Source organism: Terrapene carolina, unplaced genomic scaffold (assembly GCF_002925995.2).
Source record: "Terrapene carolina triunguis isolate 2854851 unplaced genomic scaffold, T_m_triunguis-2.0 Scaffold85, whole genome shotgun sequence".
NCBI lineage: Eukaryota > Metazoa > Chordata > Testudines > Emydidae > Terrapene > Terrapene triunguis.
Window position 1 is genome coordinate 62106229 of NW_020664436.1, and position 20926 is coordinate 62127154.

Consider the following 20926-nt stretch of genomic DNA (forward strand, 5'->3'; position numbering starts at 1 on the left):
CTGAAGGTAGTTAGATTAGTGTTCGTTATTAACTATTTTGCAATGGAGTTACACAGTCAGGGGCCCTCTGAAGAGAACATTCTATCCTTGACTCTTGTAATTATCACCCTTGTCACTGGTAATTCCATAGTAACCAGTAAGTATAGCTGTCATTTAGGGAGACATGGTTCCTGAGATAGCTGGGGCCCCAACCCATTTAGGGCTTGGAAAATCATGACCAGGACTTTGAATTTGAACTGGTGTTCTGTGGAAGGTCAGTGTAATGATCTGAACAGTAGTGTGATGTGTTTCCTTCATCCTGTGTTATTTAGTAAGTGGGCTGCTGTTTGTTGTGCCAGCTGGATTTTCATCAAAAGCTCCTACTTTCATTCCCAAGTATATAGTGTATTAAGTAGTTAAGCCTAGAGAGCATGAAAGTATGGATCATTGTTGCCAAGTCTGTATCCATCAGGGTTCATTGAAGCCTCTTGACTAGCCAGTTTTCCTGGCCACTGTGTTTTTGGGATATTCAATAACAGAAAGGTTAAATGATATGGAGTGTGTGGGGTGGAGATGGGGTCTTGAAGGGCACCACAGATAAGAGCTTGGAGTCTGAGCTTTTTCTGATAGTGGGTTGAGAGAGAGAATCTGAGAGAGTTCAAACAGTTTCCTTCCACCCCTGGCAAATCTTTAAGACATGATAGCAAAACCTCATATTTAACCATGTTGAATGCTGTTGAGAGATCCAGCAATAAGAATATGAATGGTGACTCCACCAGTGCTAGAACAACAACATCCACTAGTGCAATAGTTCTCAATCTATTTACCATTGTGGGCCACATCCAATACTACCTGGCCCTGAGGATGTCACATGGGCCGCAGCTGTGTGCTGATTGGGCCACAGGTTGAGAACCAATGCACTAGTGTCATTTCTGTGGCACATCAGAATACAAAATCCTGGTAATGATGAGACCAGGATACTGGCAGAGGTCAGGTATAGTTGGAGGTTTTTTCCTCTAGTTTTGTAATTACCTTGCTCAAGATCCCATTATTGAGCACTGGGAAGTAGTTAACAAAGTCAGTTGCATGAAGCAATTGAACTGGTTGGACTACGACATGTTTTAGAGAGAATGATAAGTTGCCTTTTTCAAAGGAGTCATTGATGATGTATATTAGTAGCTGGCCCAGGTGCTCATTCACAAGGCAGAAAAGGCAGGCATCAGATACGCATGCGGTGGTTTGGACTTGCCTTAGGGACTTCCTGATGAGTAAAAAGGTCAAGCTGAGAATGGTGGTGGTCTGATGGTGATCTTGTGAGTTGACTCTGATGGTTGTGCTGTACTGAAAGCATCTCTGATTCTGGGGATCTTTTCTGCAAAGTACATTGAAGTTAATTGCAGCAGGAAATACTGGAGATAAGAATGGACAGGAGGCACTCCAAGTTAAGACATTTTATTATTTCAGTTGTCATCTGTGAGACTTTGTATGAAGAAGCTTGTTAGAAACAAAGTAGATACAGTAACTCTTAACTTAACCTCTTCTCGGTAAACATTTTGTCGTTACATCGCTGATCTATTAGAGAACATACTCATTTAAAGTTGCGCAATGTTTGTTTATAACATTGTTTGGCCGTGGGGGCTTGGAACCGGGGTGGGCCAGCAGCCCCCCTATCAGTTCCCCTCCACCACGCCCAGCGCTTCCCACCTGCTGGTGGCCCCACAGATCAGCAACTCCCTCCCTGTGCCTCCCGCCAACAGCAATCACCTGTTTGGCAGTGTTCAGGAGGCTGGGGGGGAAGGGCGAGGAGTGAGGACGCAGCACACTCGAGGGGAACGGGTGGAGCGGGGCGGGAAGAGATGGGGCGGGAAGAGGCGGGGCGGGGGTGGGGCCTTGGGGGAAGGGGTGGAGTGGGGGCGGGCCTGTGTCAGAGCTGGGGGTTGAGCACCCTCCCCCCCAGCACATTGGAAAGAACAGCAAGAGGAGCAGCTGGATGATCCACCCTCTTTCACCCTCTGACTCCACCACCTCAACCAAGCTTCACAATCATCATTGCTGAGTACAGTATTAAATGGTTTGTTTAAAACTTATAGGGTATATGTATATAATGTCTTTTGTCTGGGGGAAAAAATTCCCTGGAACCTAGCCCCCACTATTTACATCAATTTTTATGGGGAAATTGGATTCGCTTAACATCATTTCACTTAAAGTTGCATTTTTCAAGAACATAACTATAATGTTAAGTGAGGAATTACTGTACATATATAATGAATGTGAAAAGAAGTGTCTTACTATTTTCGGCATTTTGTCTGAGTGGAGATCCATCAACTAATGCTCACAATAGTGGGGAGTACTGTTCTGCAATTGAGATAGTGTTATGGTAATAAAGTGCATGTTACTGAAATATAGATATGAAAGGATTATATTATTATTTATTTGCATTCCAGTAGTACCTAGAAGTACTAACCAAGATTGCAAGGCACTGACATATGCACAATAAGAGTCTCTGCTCCCAAGAACTTACATACAATCTGAATAGACAAGACAGACATGGGGCACCAATTAAAAATAGGGAAACCAACCTGCTGAATGTGGGGCAGGCCCTTGCGGATTAGTGATTCCTCAGTAACAGAGCAGATACAAAAGAATTTTATTAGTATATGTGTTTGGGGGCAGAAATTAAGATATATTCGAGACAGTCGGGAAACAGCTCATATGCTGACAGTTAGAAATAGAAGCCCTCGGCTTAAAGTGCTGGACAAAGCCGTGTATCAGCTAATGTTCTAAAAGTCAAATTACCTACATACAGCTTTGCTGTCATATATATCATTTTATTCAAGATGAACAGGACCTGTATACATATTGTATCTAAAATAGACTAGAAGGAAATACTGTGAATCTGTCCCTAATTTCTCTCCCAACATAGGAGTTACCTGCTGTAAACCCCCAAACCCTATGTACTACTTGCACACAGAACAATATTAATAGTGTATGTAATGATGCTGCCTCTGGTGGGACACAACTGAGAGTATCAATTCAGGACAAATTGCTTAGAGCAGGGCAGTCACAGCCCCAGGCTGGTGGTTCTCCACCTCTACGGCACACCAAACCAGCCAAACAGAGAAGACTTTGTTCTCACCCCACTGGCTAACCATAAGTCATACAAGCAGTTCCCTTAGACACTCCACTTTCCCAGTGTCACCACCAGTGCCACCCGTTATGGGGATGAATGATTATGAAAACCAATACCCCAGTAAAAGAAAAAAGGTTCTCTCGATCCCAAAGGACCAAGCCCCAGACCCAGGTCAATATACAAATCAGATCTTACTCACAAATCACATTGTTGCCAATCCTTTAGAATCTAAAATCTAAAGGTTTATTTATAAAAAGAAAGAAATATAGATGAGTTAGAATTTGGTTAAATGGAATCTACTACATTCAGTTAATGGCAAAGTTCTTGGTTCAGGCTTGTAGCAGTGATGGAATAAACTGCAGGTTCAAATCAAGTCTCTGGAGTACATCCACAGCTGGGTTGGGTCATTCAGTCCTTTGTTCAGAGCTTCAGTTTGTAGCAAGGTTCCTCCAGAAGTAAGAAGCAGGATTGAAGACAAAATGGAGGGGTTTCCATGGCCTTTTATAGTCTCTTAAAGGTGGAAGAACACCCCTTTATTCTTACTGTGGAAAATCACTGCAGCAAGATGGAGTTTGGAGTCGCACGGGCGAGTCACGTCTCCATGCATGACTCAGTTTGCAGGCTGAAGCCATTGTTTACATGTTAGTTTTAACGTTCCCAGGAAAGCTCAGATGTGGATTGGCGTCTCCCAGCGTTCATTGTCAGTTAAGTGTTTTTTGACTGGGCACTTACCAAGAATAGTCCGTTCTCAAGAAGCTGACCAAATGATTCACTGAGGCTATTAGACTCAAAACACAGTGAGATACAAGTACATGGCCAATATTAATAACTTCAACTACAAAAATGATACACACATACAGATAGCATAATTATAACCAGCAAATCATAACCTTTCCATAGACACCTTACTGGACCGCCTTTGTACAAGACTTGGTGCAACTATAGGACCTTGGTTGCAACAATGATCTATACGGTCACAGTTCATGTTAATAACATCACACCCCCAATGCAAAATTGATGCAGGAAAGGATGACACAAACATCACTGACTGCATCCCAAGAGCTCCCCATCTTTGGTTTTCTCTTACTACAGCTAGTATTGGGTTAGAAGCTGTATCAGTGTAAAACAGAAATGGTTTATCAAAGTCATGTTCAATTACATGATTGAATCTCTTTACAGACTCAAGGTAAAACTTGGTTAGAACAATAGTAGATTGGATCTGCTCTTGCATCATGATTCCTGTATGTTTTGTGTGATCTTGTCAAGAGCTAAAGAACATAGCTACTTTATCCATACAAGCTCTGGCAAATGCTTGGAACCCAATTCATAGTAAGACAATGTAGATATTAATGTTGTCCCTAGTATAGGAATCTTGGCATTTAGCCGTGAAAGCAATATGGTAGTGTGCCTCAGTTTCCCCTTTCATACAGCACATCAGGTCTGGAATAGCTTTTTTCCTGTGAAAAGTTACAAGACTGTTTACAGGCACTAACTGTGAAACATCAGTATAACAAGGCCTTTTAACATAGTGTGTTCTTATGTGTCACTTCTAACATGTTTAAGGGGTTTTCCAAAAGACTAGGCACATTGTACATTTTTACAATTCTTAATATTAGCAAAACATTAGTTACAAAAATTACCATTAGCAATAACAACAAATTCATTGCAAGTGTCCATTTACAATTATTTTTGTCATGCCACACCTTTGGCCCAATACCATTGGGGATTTGGCGTTTTAGGGTTAACCTGTGGCTTTCCTTTGCAAAATTAAGGTCTCTCTTTCCTCGTCCTGAAGGATCAAACCCTGATTTCTCTTGCATAACAGAATCCATTGGCTGATTGGTTGTGCTCTCTGTGCTAACAGCTATTAGGAAGTCTTTTTTTCTCCCTGTCAGCCAGGTAATTTGCATCAACACAGACAGGAGCCTGTTCACCAGTTTTTAGATTTTTAACGTTCATTGTCAGTTAAGTGTTTCTTGACTGGGCACTTACTGAGAATAGTCCTTTCTCAAGAAGCTGACCAAATGCTTCAGAGATTACTTAGAATCAAAACACAGTGAGATACAAGTACATAGCCAATATTCATAACTTCAACTACAAAAATGATACACACATACAGATAGCATAATCATAACCAGCAAATCATAACCTTTCCATAGACACCTTACTGGACCTCCTTTGTACAAGATTTGGTGCAACTATAGGACCTTGGTTGCAACAATGATCTATACTGTCACAGTTCATGTCAATAACGTGTCAGTGTAATATGAGAAAGCATATAAATCTTAAAAGTATTCTCTTCTTTTTAAATTCATTAATAAAGCATGTGCAAATATCTGTTTAAAAATTAAGTAGAAATTAGTTGAAAAAACTGGGTGAAATAATCGTCCTTTTTAAACAACTCTTTCTTATTATGTCAAATTTAAATCTTGAAAATATTTTCTCTGACTTCTTCCCCTCCCCACCATTCCACTTGACACTGTTTTTCCCCCTTTTGTTTTGAATGGAACTGAAACTGACATAGATGTTGTTTACATCTTGATAGTGAAGTGGTGCATTTTTGTGTTATTTTTTAAATCAAGTAAATAAAGCCTCTAGATTTTTAGAATTCAAAGGATTTCTCCCTATATTACAGAGGTCCAAACCATGAACCTGTTTCTGCACATGTAGACCTGGCTAGAGCTTTGTGATTTGGGTGGGCTCCACAACTGCAGATGGTTGCTTCAATCCAGAGGGAAAGGCCCCCCTGTTCTTTGACTGGAATTGCTCTGAGCCCACTTAGACCCTCCCTAACCTAGAAGCAGAATATGGACTGTCCCTCACTATTACCATGCAGAGTGTTACTTGGGCTGCTGTAGGTTCCTTCTGCACAGAGAGAGAAGGGCAGGCTTTATTTGCATGAGTCCCTTGCCTCTTCCTTGGCCTCTGGACTCCACTTTCACTCAGGGCCGCCCAGAGGATTCAGGAGGCCTGGGGTCTTCGGCGGCGGGTCCCGGGGCGGAAGGACCCCCTGCCGCCAAATTGCAGCCGAAGACCCGGAGCGGAAGAAGCTCCGGGGGCCCGGGCCCCACCAGAGTTTTCCGGGGCCCCTGGAGTGAGTGAAGGACCCCGTTCCAGGGGCCCCGAAAAACTCTCGTGGGGGCCCCTGTGGGGCCCAGGGCCTGGGACAAATTGCTCCACTTGTCCCCGCCCCCCGGGTGGCCCTGCTTTCACTTGGTTCATTTTTGACATCTTCCAATATAACTGTTACTTGGAAAGAAAAAGAGTTTGTGTTGTGGATCGGTGTCCTTTCCTGCCTCTTCTCTTCGTGTCTCTTGACTCTTCCAATCATGCTTCTTAAATGTCCCTTACACAGCTACATTATGTGGGCTTAGGTGTAAATGTTTATTTAATATTTAATGCAAATTGTTTCAAAACTGTGTACTTGATTTGTAACTATTAACACTATTACTAGAGCTGGTAAAAAAAAAAAAATCCATCAGAACTTTTCTGTCAGAAAATACTGATTCAACAGAATTGAAATGCTCCATAGGAATGTATCAATTCTGTCAAAACTTATGATGGAAACCAGGAAGGCTAGCCTGCCTGGTTTTCTGCCAGCCTGCCTGGCTCCCTAGGTGGCATGCCGCCTGTTTGGGTTTGCCAACTGGGCAGCCAGCAAAGTCTCAAACCTGTGCAGCCAGGGAGCTGGCAAGTCTGGAGAGCCCAGCAGCATACCCACCAAGCAGGGAGCTGGCAAGGAGCCGAGCAGCTCGCCTGCCTGCCAAGCAGCAGCATTTGGTGTGCCCTAAATATTTTGGAATTTCAGACCTGTGAAAAATTTGGACTTTTCAACTTGATAAAGGAGAATTTGTTTTTCAAAATCTTGACATTTTACAAGGAACAGAAATTCCATTTCCCAGTCAGCTCTACTGTTTACATGATATGCACTACTCTCTAGCAGAAAAATTCTTATCCAAATTGCAAATCTTTTATATTAATATTTGGGTGTTTTTGGGTATATCAGCTATTCCTTGTCTTCTGCAGTACTTGCGTATGACAACGCCAAGTGAATATTCACCAGCAGAATCACAGTACAAGAAGCACAGCAATGCTGTTTAACTCAAATGTATAAAACTACTGTAATATCTGGTACAAAAGGCCTATGAAGTCTCATTCCTAAAAATGTATGGTGCTCTATTTGTGTCATGAATGTGTATGACTATTTGTGACAGCGTGTCAAAATGCTTAGAGATTATTTTTTGATTTGGCAATGTCTGAATATACCTTTTAATTAATAAAATTCTGTTTTAAACTTGCAGGTAATATATGCTTTAAACACTAAGAATGATGAACATGAAGCTGCTATTCAAGCCCTCAAGGATGCTCATGAAGAAGAAATCCAACAAATTCTTGCAGAAACAAGAGAGAAGCTCTTACAGTATAAGAATAAAGTTGCTGAAGAAATGGATCTTAAGAGAAAGATCCAGGTTTTGGAAGAGTCATTGGAAGATCATAAAAAGATGAAACATCAAGCCTTGACAGAATTTGAAGCTTACAAGGACAGAGTTGAAGATATGCAGCTTTGTGCAGAAGCTCAGCATGTCCAGCGTGTAGTAACTATGTCAAGAGAAGTAGAAGAGATTAGAAAGAAGTTTGAGGAGAGGCTACGAAGCTTTATACAATTGCAAGTACAGTTTGAGAAAGACAAACGCTCAGCTCTGGAAGACTTGAGAGCAGCACACAGATTGGAGATTCAAGAACTTCTGAAAACTCAGCAGAATCAGAATGCTACTTTAAGTAAGGGGCAAGAGAAGCTAGAGGAGTTGCACAGGTTGGAACTGGAAGATTTAAACAGCAAAGTTGAAGAGCTAAGACTGGAGAGGAAAAAACTCATTGAGGAGTATGAAGGCAAACTCAGCAAAGCTCAATCCTTTTATGAACATGAACTTGATGCTTTGAAAAGATCTCAGCTCTTTACAGCTGAAAGCCTGCATGCTTGCAAAGAGAAAGAAGTGGAGCTAAGAAGAGAGTTTCAAAGCCAAGAAGCTGTTTTACGGAAGAACCTTGGGAAACTGAAGACTGAATTGCAGATGGTACAGGATGAAGCAGGTAGTCTGCGAGAAAAATGTCAAAAGCTTCAGGTAGCTCTCAGTACAGCAGAAAACACTGTTCAGGTGAGACTGACCACACATCATTCTTTTAAGTTCCAATGTGTTTAGTAGAAATTAAACTAACCTAAAATATATACAGCAGTGGCAAATCATTAGCATGTATGTAGGACCCTACCAAATTCACAGTCCATTTTGGTCAATTTCACGGTCAGAGGATTTAAAAAATCATAAATTTCATGATTTCAGATATTTAAATCTGAAATTTCACAGTGTTGTAGTTGTAGGGAGTCCTGACCCAAAAAGGAGTTGGAGAGGGGGGTGTAGCAAGGTTATTGTAGGGGGGGTTGCAGTGCTGCTGGTGGCGGCGCTGCCATCAGAGCTGTGCATCCAGAGAGTGCCAGCTGTTGGCTGGAAGCCCAGCTCTGAAGGTATCAGCACTGTTCGCAGCAGCACAGAAGTAAGGGTGGCAATACTGTGACAATCCCTCCCCACAAAAAATAACCTTGCAACCCCCCTACAACTCCCTTTTGGGTCAGGATCCCAATTTGAGAAATGCTGGTCTCCCCCATAAAATCTGTATAGAATAGGGTAAAAGCACACAAAAATCCAGATTTCACGGGGCAGAGACTAGATTTCACGGTCCACGACACGTTTTTAATGGCCGTGAATTTGTTAGGGCCCTACACATATGTTAGCTTTGAAAGTTAAGCTTTTGTCACCAGTACTTGGCTGGCTGTCCACCTTTCAGCTATTTTACTGATGTTCTACTCCCCGGTATTATGGTACAGAAATTGAAGTGCTGAAAGTTTCATTGCAGATTAGAGAGTACACAGTCAAATGAGCACTGAGCAGTGGCTCTCCCTCAGAGCTCACCATATTAGAATCCAACTTCACCTTTTATTTGTTTTTAAAAGGGTGGGTGACTGGCTCCAGGGCAAGGTAGGAATGAGGTGGTAAGTAGCTAGTACAACTGAGGTCTGATTCTGGTATACTGTTATCATTGCTAGAAAAGTTTGGGAAACACTGATTTAGAGTGTACAGTGTGTTCAAACACATATGAGTAACCTCACACAAGTGACTGGTCCTGTAAATATTCTATATTGGTGTATAGTTGGACTATGAAGAAAATATTTCCATTTTGCTACATTATATTTGTCACTGCAGTTATTTGTGCCAGCTGTTATCTAGTAATTAATTTAAAATATGTTGAACAAATACATAATATTGTACAAAGAAAATGGGAAAGGACACTCTTTGGTATGACGATGAGACCTATTAATCAACTTTTCCTATGTATACTTCTTGGACACATACAAGAGGCATTCACAAGTAATGTCTCAAATACTGTACACATTTTCAGAGAGTTGTCCTAATGTTGTTTTCTAAAGCTGCTCTAAAATAGGATATGAAGCCCCAGAAACATAAAGCAGGCTTTTGGGGACCAGAGGGGTTGAAAGCTTTCCTTCTATGATGGAAGGAGGCGTAGAGTTTTGTAGATTGGGACTAGAAGAAATGATTCTATGGGACTCTATTTGCCCTTTGGTAGCTTTATTGAGGACTTCCCCCTTTAAGTGTGATCACCTTGTAGAAGAGATCAGTCAGCTTATATTTGCATTCATCACAACATTGAGCCCCCAAAGCCAGGTGTATCCATTCTGCACTGTAGCCCACATGGAAAATATGAAGGATCTTAGGGTAAATGTGGGAACATCAAAGGTGTGAGCTGGCCTAGGTGAAATCTGAAAGGAGACCTAAACTTTTATGGTCGGGCTCAAGAAGAGGTCTCTCAGGTCCATTTACAGGGTGCAAGACACACAGACAGTATGAATAGAGATTCTGGAGGCAACCACTGTGAGCTCATAAACCTTATGAAAAGCCAGATCTGCTATTTTATCAGTGGAGTCCTCGGTGGATAAAACAGAATGGAAAAATGGCTTTTGAGATGCAGATTGTGGTGGGGCGCATTTGTGTCCACCCTATGGACAGATAATATTTTGTTGGGGTAATCAAAGAGGCTGGGTTCTGCTCAGGGCCGGCTCCAGGGGTTTGGCCGCCCCAAGCAAGAAAAAAAAAAAAAAAAAAAGCTGCGATCGCGATCTGCAGCGGCAATTCAGCGGGAGGTCCTTCGCTCCAAGCAGGAGCGAGGGACCGTCCGCCGAATAGCCGCCGAATACCTGGATGTGCCGCCCCTCTCCGGAGCAGCCGCCCCAAGCATCTGCTTGCCAGGCTGGTGCCTGGAGCCGGCCCTGGTTCTGCTTTGCCATGCGATCTGGGTTAGTAGATCTCCTTCCAGACATGACGGCCCACTTGCTAAGCTTCTCCCATATATTACAAGTGCTGGCTCCCTAGGACTCTGCCCTACTTTTTCCCCATTGAGACCCCCTGATCTGCATAAGACTTGGATGCAGAGTGAAGAATTATCTTTTAGTTTTCCTCTGCCTAGGATTCTTGGCTGATGCGGAGTTTGGAGTCTCAGCTTTTTCCATCTTCTCCTTTCTCCTTTTTTTATTTAAAAGGCCTAAGAGAAAAGAAGCATGGGGAATTAGAAGGTAGTGAAGAGGAAGAGGAGACAAAGCAGAAGGACTAAGGCAAGAACTCCATGCTTTCAAGGCAAAGAAGGCAAAGGAATGAGAGAGAGGGGGTTATACTGCGATTTATAAAAGGCAGTTCTAACTCTCAGTCCTTGGCCTCATAACATAAACTCTGCCTGATTCTTCCACCCTGCCTCCTATCCCACAAGAGGAGCAAAGGGAGCATATGGAAATCCTATTTATTATGGATAGATCTGGCAGTACCACATATCATAAGGTTGCCTGGTACTTCCCATTATAACACCCTGTTTTCAGTTGTTTTATACCTGTGCTAAACTTTAAGTTTTCGGTCTGAAATTTTCCATGACGGGTGTCTGCCTCAGTCTTACTCTTTATTGGAATTTTAGCTAAAGCCATTCAGCTGTTTCCAAAAATAAGGTTAGGGGAAAATATGTAATTTTTCCATGTCATAAAATAATTCTAACAACTATTTTGTTTAGATGGTCTAATGACTTGAAATTTGGCATGGAGGATTCCTTTGTGTCAGGTATATGCCTTTGATCTCCCATGAAAATCTGCTCAAACTTGGCCAAGTTATAAGCCTTTGAAAAATCTCAGTTTGCATGTGCTAAATAGAGACTTGTTAGAACTTCACAGCTAAAATCTCTTTAGATTCTTTGTGCACTGAGCATGCTTGAGCTCTGTATGATGAGGCACATGAGGAGGAGGGCCTGGGACTGGGAGTTAGGGAGTATGGGCAGGAGCGATTATTGGAGGGTGGGGTTGGGAGGAAAAGAGAGAGATTGTATGAGGACCCAGGAGGGGAGTACTGGGACTGGCTGGGCAAGGAGATTGGGGACAAAGAGCTGGAAGGGGAAACTGGAATTGGCAGGACAAGGTGACTGAAGTGAGGTGAGAAACTAGGATTTGGAGGGGAACCCCTGAAGGAGAGTCTTGGACTTGCTGGGCAAGGAGACTGAGACGGGGATGAGAAGCCTGAATGGAGACTGGGGCAGGGACAGGTTGCCAGGGCAGAAGGGGTCAAATTTGGGGGAATTGGGCAAAAGGATCTGTGATCACTAGCACACACTCCCCTCTAATTCCTGGAATGGAACCAAAGAATATTGAATCTCACTAATCTTCTGATGTCAGCAAATATCAGTGAAACCCACTGAGAAAGTGTGTGTCTCGTTCCCCTCTATGAAGTTGTCTGCTGTCCCAGAATCCACCAGTGTCTTCTGTGGTGGAATTCGTTAGGGCTCCCCTGGAACACGGAGGTGGACCTAGACCTTAAGGTGCAGGGAATGTTAACCATGCCTGGGGCATGCCTCAGTGAGGAGTAGGAATGCGTTACCTCAGGGTTTGTCCAGGTCAACCCCTTCTACTGGGCCTCGGCTTGGTAGTTTCCCAAATTGCATCATGCTGGAGCTCAGGTTGGGCAGTAGGAAAGAGCATGGCCAGATCCCCCACAGTAGAAGCACAGCCTGTGGCAACGATGGTGCTCTTTTTTCCTTAGGTGGGCACTATCCAGCTGGATGGGGTCAGGTTGTACACAGATATCGAGGGGTGCTGGCCAGCTGGTAATGCAGACCCCTTCTTTTCCTCACGTCGTTCATACAACTTATTGTTGATGCATATGACTAGGTCAATGAAGGCATCTAGTTTGGTTTGGGCATCCATACAGACTAGTTCATCCTTAACCTCCTTGTGTAGCCGCCATCAGAACTGGTAGAGGTGGACCGCTTCATTCCATTCAGTGTTGGAGACCAGATGTCAAAAGTGGGCGGCACAGGAGGAGGCCAGTCCATGCCCCTGCTGGAGTTTGCACAGGGTCGTCTCTACCCAGTGGGCACAATGGGGATTGTCAAATATTGCAGAGAATGCTTGGAGAAAGGCATCCCAGTTCAACAGCATTGGATTGGCTCATTAGAGTAGGGTTCTACTTTTGCTTGATCAGTGGGATAGGACTGGGGCAGAAACAGCAGGTGGCATTGGTTAACAACCCCCCTGAATTTTTGGCTGTCCCCATTAAGACATTCTGGGAGGAGTACTGAGGGAATTGGGTCCTGGCTGCAGTGCATGCCCTTAGTGCAGCATTCTCTGCTGGGCCGCCTGCTCTCGTAGCATCTGGTTGTGTGTGGCGTGCTGTGCTAGTTGGACCCGTAGTTCCGGGTTTTCCTCATGGAGGTGGGTCGATTGCCTTCACAGAGCTTGTTTCTCTGTTGTGAGCTGTGATAATTGGGCTCGAAGTGTAGGGAGATCCTCCTGGGAGTGGTCATCCCATTCAGGCATCTCCAGTACTCTCTGGGACAGGCTGGACAGGGAGTGGCTCACTCTCCCCATGTTCCCCCAAGGTAGGTCTTCGTCACAGGCTAGGGTGGTCCAGGAAAACTGTTAGGGTCCCAACAAGGGCATTCAGGGCCAAGGGTCAGAGCAGGTGCAAACCTGAGGCTGGGAGTAGCAGAAGAGTTCATAGTCAGGTCCAGGTCAGCGTTGATACCAAGGGTCTGAGTCCAAGTCAGGAGGCAAAGTCCAGTTGAGGTCAAGCCAGGAATTTAAGAGCAAGGAGCAGGAGTAGTTATGGCAGCTACAGAAGATCCATGCTGTTGTCCGGACACTTCCTGAAATGCCCCTTGGGTTTATATAAGGCAGGGAGCCAACTAGGAGCCATGGAACTGCTGTCTGTCAGACCCTTGAGGTGGAACTTCCAGTGGTCTGTATCCGCAGCAGGTCATAGGAAGAGCCCAGCTCACTGATATTGAGAGGTACTGAAAGATAATTTCCCCCAGTACTGATTCATCTCCCAGAGCCTACATACCCTCCTTTCACATTTTAGACGGCGACTTACTGTCTGGTACTGACCTGTCTACACACAGACTCTTTGAGGTACCAAACAATGTTTTCAGGTTGTACCAATACAACATTCTCTGGTGCTGCCTCACAAGCCTCCCTTTCTAACGTTGGTACCAATGCAAGTACAGGTCTCTTGCCAGGGCCTGGTATTGACCCAACCACTGGTACCAGCACCACTTGCCTCCTCAGGGATACAGGGGATGATGCCTCATCAGATTCGGCGGTGTCTGTAAAAGGTTCCTCTTCCTTCCAAACTCCCTCTTTCAAGGTTCACACTGAAGGAGAAGCTCCTAGCAGGAAGCACACCTGGCTATCCTGGCAAGGACAGCCTTCAAGTCCTGTCCCCTTTCCCTTATGTCCCACCACAATAGGCTTATTGGAACCCATGAGCTCTATATGGCAATCTTTACAACAGGGTACCATCTCAAAAGAGGACTCGTCAGGAGCATCAGCCACACCCGCAGGCCCTGCTCCACAGGAACATCTCTCAGAGCAGAAGTCAGTAGAAAAGGAAGAAATGATACCCTCCTACAAGACCTCCTTCTCACCAGATGAGGGTGTCATGGCTTCCCCACCATCTTACCCTGATAAGCCTTTCAAGACTGTATTAAAAGGTTAGAGGACACATTACAAATTCCATTGAAGGACATACAGTAAGCCTAACATTCTTTGTTGGATATCCTTCATACACCTCATTGGGGCACGATTGCCTTGCCCCTCAATAAGGCTAAGATTTAGTCATGGGTATTTTTAGTAAAAGTCATGGACAGGTCACAGACAGTAAACAAAAATTCACGGCCCTGTGACCTGTCCATGACTTGTACTGTATACGCCTGACTAAATCTTGGGGGGCTCTAGGGGCACTGCTGGTGCTTGGGCAGGGCGCACCAGAGCACCCACTGGTTCTAGGGGGGAACTCCAGGGCACCCGCTGCTGCTCTGGGGCACCTGCTGGTGCTGGGGGGAAGAGGGGGACTCCAGGGCACTTGTTGGTAATGGGGAGGGATGCTCCGGGGCATCCGCTGGTGCTCGGGGGGAGGGGCAGCCCAGTACCACTGCTCACGGGGCAGCCCGGTACCGCTGTCACTGCTGCTGCTCACCGCAGGAGTAAGGATCTATCAGTTCCAATCTTGGTTCCGATGTGTAAACCAAAAGACAGGCATCTACCATTATTACCTTCAACACTGAGCTCAAACTCTGTGCCCATATCCTGTAGGGATCCAACATGCACGGTGACCAAGGACATATTGGATCTGACGGCCCCAACCACCAGTTCACCCCAGGGAGGTCTGAGGTCTACGTCTCCCTGGAGAACATTTTTGCACTTCTTTATCCTCAGCCTCCTCTTCTCTTGAGTTCAACCTTATTTAAAGACATCATTACACTGGAGGAAGATACCACCTTGAGGACATGGGGCCACTCTCCTCTTACATCCCTGAACCTGAGTACCCATCCATCGGTACCAATGGTTCCACCTGATGATTGAAAACCAAATTTCTCATAACATGGAGGCCCCAGATGAGCATTTATCCCCACATAGACTTTCCAAGTACCAGTGGTTCCTAGTGCCATGGAGTTTGCACCAACCAGTTGACACTTTGTACTGACGTTGCTGGGGCCCCTGGGACCCTTTCTCTAGGCACCCCAGATCCATGTATGGACCTTGTCTACCCTCTCCAAGCCGACTCCAAATGGCTCTATTTGAAAGTGGAGCTGGATGCAACAGTTCCAGCAGCTATTTTATCGTCTTCCCCAGATGAGGCAGTTATCCCATCTTCACCATCTCCACTGATTGTCACAGGCAAAATCAGAAGTTCTTTACAAGGAGCGGTGTCCGAGCTCCAGATCCAGCTCGAAGAGGTTCAAGATTTTCAGCAAAAACTCCTGGACTTATTATAACTCTCAGGTCCAATGAGGCCATGATGGAGACAGCCAGGGAGTGTGGCACAGTCCCACCCCAAAAAAGGCTGCCCGGATAGCAAGAGCCGTGCCCGTGACTCTGGTCTATAGGCCATACAGCCCCAAGACCAGAGGCAACCCTACAGACTCAGCCATGGGGCTGTAATGTGCCCCTCCCCCACCCCCAAAGGGTGAGGGGTGTACTCGCCACGCAACACTTCCACTCATCCAGTCCCAACATATCCAAGTAATGTCAGACAATACGACTGTCTTCTATGTAAAGAAATAGGAGGAACAAGATCCTTTCTCCTGTGTGTAGAGACAGTCAACTTCTGCAAATGGTGTATCAGAAACCACATAACCCTCTCAGCAGTGTACCTACTAGGTGCACAGAACTCCCTAACAGACAGAATCCGCAGACCTTTTTCCACAGACCATGAATGGAAGATTCATGATTCCATCCTAAATGAGATCTTCACGCAGTTGGGAATGCTGTCTTGGACCTCTTTGTCTCGCAAGCAAACACAATTCCCCCATCCACAGCTCCAGAACAGCGCTAGGCCAAGGCTTGAAGAATGACGCCCTTCTACCCTGGACAGACCATCTCAGATGTGCCTTCTCGCCCATCCCACTAAGACCACAATTGCTGCGAAAGATTTGTCAAGACAAGGCTCAAGTTATCCTCATTGCACCCAACTGTCCAAGACAGTTCTGGTTCTCGGACCTCTGCAGGATTTGAACCTGTCTGACTATCAACATCTGATCATTTCTGGATCTTCTGGTGCAACACAACAATGTAACTAGGCACCCCAATGCAGAACCTTTACAACTCAAGGCCTGATATTTGGATAGGCATTGAATGTAGAATGCTCATGTTCACTAGTGGTCCAATCCATCCTCATTCAAAGCGGGAAGGATTCTATTAGAAGATGTTATTCAGCCAAATGGAAACATTTCTCCTCTTTGGAAATAATGTGCTATTTTGACAGAGTCAGCTAGAATTCCCTGTTACTTTAGATTACCGACTCACCCTGAAGACGTTGAGCTTCTCAATCAGTTCCCTATGGATCCACCTTGTGGTAATCAGCACTCTTCATCCTCCAGTTGAGGGCCATACTACCTTTACTCATGCAGTGACAGCTAGATTCCTGAAGGGACTTGTTAGTGTGACCACTGGTGGGAAACTTCTAACACCACAATGGGATCTCAGTCTCATCCTTTCAGTTCTCAACAGACCTCCCTTTGAAGCAATAGGCACCTGTTTTAAGTTCCCATCTCTTGATGAAGGTTGTCTTCCAAAGTGCCGTTACATCAGCCAGAAGGATGAGTGAGCTGGGAGCGCTCATGGCAGATCTATCATATACCATTTTTCAAAAAGAGAGAATCTCTTTGTCTCCACCTGAAATTGATCTCTAAAGTAATTTCAGACTTTCACATGAATCAAACCATCCAGTATTTTTTTTTTCAAAACCTTGTGCATCTGATATGGAGAGAAGATTTCACTCCCTAGATGCCCAACAGGCACTGGCATTCTACCTACAGAGAACGAAAGCAATTACAAAGACACCCCAGAGGGGGTGAGAGCCCATTCCACCAGAGCACAAGCAGCCTCTGCGGCATCTCTGTACGACGTACTCTTAATAGATATATGTAGGGTGGCTATATCCAGTTCCATCTACACCTTTACAAAACATTATGCATTGGTCCATACTTTTTTACAGATACAGGTGTAGGGACATCAGTATTGTGGACATCCATACCATCTGCATCCTTGCACCCATCTCCAGACTGACTACAGCTTATTAATCTCTCACATGTTGAATACATATAGGGACCATGACTTGAAGAAGAAATGGAGGTTACTTACCAGGAACTGGAGGTTCTTTGGGATGTGTGGTACTTTTCTGTTTTCCACTACCAGCCCTCTGTCCCCTCAGCTGTGGATCATGACCGGGTTCACGGTAGAAGAAGGAACTGGAGAAACATCAGTCCGCACTGCCCATTATATCCTTGGTTCAGAGCACGAGGATACCAACTGCAAATATGAGGACCAACGGACGCTGCTTACTAAAAATCTCCAAGCTCAAGTGCATGATGTGCATGCATACTCATGTGTGGAATACAAATAGAGACCCCATATTCCAAAGAACTTCCAGTCACAGGTGAGTAACCTCCATTTAAGTAACTTGAGTTCTTTGAGATCTGTGTCCCTAAGGGTGCTCCAATACCTGCCCTCCTTCCCCTCTGCGTTGGAGTGTCTCGCGGGACTTTCATGGTAGAGAAGGAACTGGAGTGGCAGCGGGTTTGCCCCTCCCTATATACCATCGTACCACAGCACAAGAGTGTTTAGGGTGCAGTCATGGACCTGTGGATGCAGCTGATGAAAATCTTTGATCACAGGCGCACACACATGCTGGTGTGGAGCACCCATAGTGGGTCACATATCGAAGAATTCAAGTTACTGTGCAAGGTAAATAACCTCTCCATATGGGACCATGCATTTAAAGACTGTATCATAATGCTTATGTACAAGTGGGTTGGATTAAGTTTGCACAGGCTCATGAATTCTGGCATTTTCTAACTTCCAAGTGCCTAATTTTGTGACCTTATTAATGTTCTAACAAAGGTTTTTTATATTTATAATGATTAGTGTATAAAATATTTATATACTTCCACATAGTTACCTGGTATTGGTAAAATGAATATATCTGAACAGTGTAGTATTTCATCTTGCCTAGTGCTATATGGCTATGTAATGAAAGATCCTCTCATAATCCATATGCGTAAGGGGATAAAGTTATGGTTGTGATGGAAACCATAATTGGTTTCTGTGATTTACAGTTTCTATTTTAAGATTACATTAACATTGTTTTTTATTATTTCCAATGAAAATCTCTTTAAACAACACGTATATGTTGGTTTCCTTCCCCCCCCCCCCAAATTTATTTTGGAAATCATTTTTTATGACTATCAGCTAGCGTGGCTTCAGCCTTGAAAAGGGGAAAATATACATTTTGTATGCATAATACGTAATGACTGATTAAATCACACTGATCTTATTTGATTGTGGATCTAAATGTGGATTACAGAGGCAATAATAAAAATAATAAAAAACAGTAATCATATGCTTATATATCGGTTTGTTAAATTTGATACAAGATCAAGTACACTTTAAAGAAATAGCAAGCTTGCTTCATAACACTCAGTGTTAGTATGTGTGTTACTTTATGTATAAGATCTTGTTTTGTGTATGAATAATATGCCTTATAAGCTGAAATGTCATCTGTATTTATACTTTAAATTCGTACTTGTTAAATTTAACAGCATTATTATGTAGTGTTAATGAATATTATGTTGTATGTTTCTTTAGGTGCTTCAAAAACAGCTAGATGACGTCAAGGAGGAGGAGATATCATTGTTAAGCAAACACAAGGAGGTGGAAAGTGAGCTAGCAGCTGCTAGGGAACGCTTACAGCAGCAGGCCACAGATCTTGTACTTAAAGCTAGTATGTATGTCCATAACTCTATATGTAAATGAGCCTCAAATATTAATTCAGGATGATACTATTATTTTTTCTATTTTAAATTATGCAGATCGAGAGTGTCTGTGAAGAGTTTTGCATTGTCCCTAAAAAGTTCTGAAAGTCTTTCTTGTTTTTTTTTTTTTTTTTTTTAATTATGTCGTGTATTGTAGTTAGATTTATATTTGCTTTACAAGCCTTCATACTATTTTCAAATATGTTTTGAAAGTAATTGACTTTTATTAAGTGGCCTAATTCTTGACAAAGGCAGTTTTTCATTAAAATGTCAGATCATTGTACCTTTTAGGAAAGTGTATACTGGATTTGTTTGACAATAAAGACAAAAAGTCCCAAGAAGAGGCTCTTCAAGGCTAGGTACAAGCGGGGGAGGTATGTTTATACATGTCACACAGTTTCAGGGTAACTTCACCTATTTCCCCCCCTCCCTCCACATCATGATCCACTCTAGGTGTGCCCAGTCAAGTCTCAGGTGTCCAACCATCACTTGTCTCTGGTAGGGACCACTGTCCCACTCGTTTCCTTTCCAGGGGTTTTAAGGCTGCACAGCACCCTGCCTTACTCTGCGATATACTCAGCAAGCCAGTCTGCCTAATAGCTGGTGCCTGTGCCTTGCTTTCTCTGAGGTTTAAGAACAGAGTATTGCCAGCAATTACAAGTTACCACACAGCTCTTTCTAAGCAAGCTCATTTATTCTTAAGGTAAAAGCATCACAGGGAAAACATAATAAAAACAATTAACAGATTTAAATACACACTAAACATACGAGGAGGCACCCATCAGTCTTATAGGGCTCTAATAGCCCAAAGTCTTTCCAACCTTTCCACAAGGTTTGGGCCCCCCCCCCCCTTGGACAGAATATCCTTACTGTTTGCTGGATTAGAAAGAAGGCCTTGAGTCATTTTAAACCCAGTCTTTTTATATCAAAAGCCCCTTCTGTGTCTGTTGGTCTCTGAAAATCCCAGTTTGAGCCAGTATATACATACCTCCCTTGGGGGTGGTACCTCTGTTTACAACCTAACTTATTCACCGTACTCACCCCCTACTAGTTTTGGTTCCTGGTGGAGCTATGGTGACCCTTCCTTCCTGGAGTTGCATACAATTCTTGGTCCATAGTGATACATAAACATAGTATGGCGTGGTCCACAAAGATATTGCATTAGGTTGCAATATCTGTCACAATATCATTTGTGAAAATATTAATAAAATCATTGTGGAATCTTGAGAGTAGCCAGATGCAAATTCTGTTCTGCCTATAGTCATGTCTAGGTTAGTTGGGCTTTCTAAGAATTGGCATGAACTTTGGGGCTCTCTTACAACATTTTTGATCTTGCTGAAAGCTGATTGATGAGGAAATCTTAACTTCCAGCAGTGATCATTGTCACCTTTGAGGACCTATATAGCAGTACTGGAAGCTGGGTATTCGACTTAAAATCTCGAGGAGAGCTGTTCCAAAGGATCCTCTGGCTTTCGTTTTTCACTATGATGCCAGTATTGAGCTGGCCTCCCTCTCCTGGTATCTCCTAACCCACAATCTGATCAGTAGATTGGCTTTGAAGCTGAGAGCCAGAGTTTGAATCCAAGAAGTGTCTCATTGACACTCTCATTAAAGGAGAAGAGATTCTTTTAGGTAACACCCTTGAACAGGCACTCTAAGATCTCAAGAACTAAAATAATACTGTATCATTGTTTAGGAAGCCTAGTTCATCCTATTCTTTCTCCTACTGTCACAAAGATTACCATTGTTTCAAAGGTCCTCTTAAAAATATCTCCTTTCCTCGCTAAAATATAGAGATATTATGGTCCTAGAGCATCCTGAAACAATATATATATCCTGGTATATTCTACCAAATATATCAAAGAAAGCTTTTGATGCCAGATGTACAAGTACATGACAGATGTG

At 43.7% G+C, this 20926-nt stretch overlaps 1 protein-coding gene across 1 annotated transcript in view; it reads left to right on the plus strand.

The window, feature by feature from the left end:
- FAM184A (family with sequence similarity 184 member A) overlaps positions 1–20926 on the plus strand; it is a 168337-nt gene that overhangs the window by 42610 nt on the left and 104801 nt on the right. The window contains exons 2-3 of the mRNA XM_024205389.2: positions 7411–8265; positions 18855–18990. Coding sequence (XP_024061157.2) covers positions 7411–8265; positions 18855–18990 — 991 coding nt within the window. The remainder of the gene's footprint in view (positions 1–7410; positions 8266–18854; positions 18991–20926) is intronic.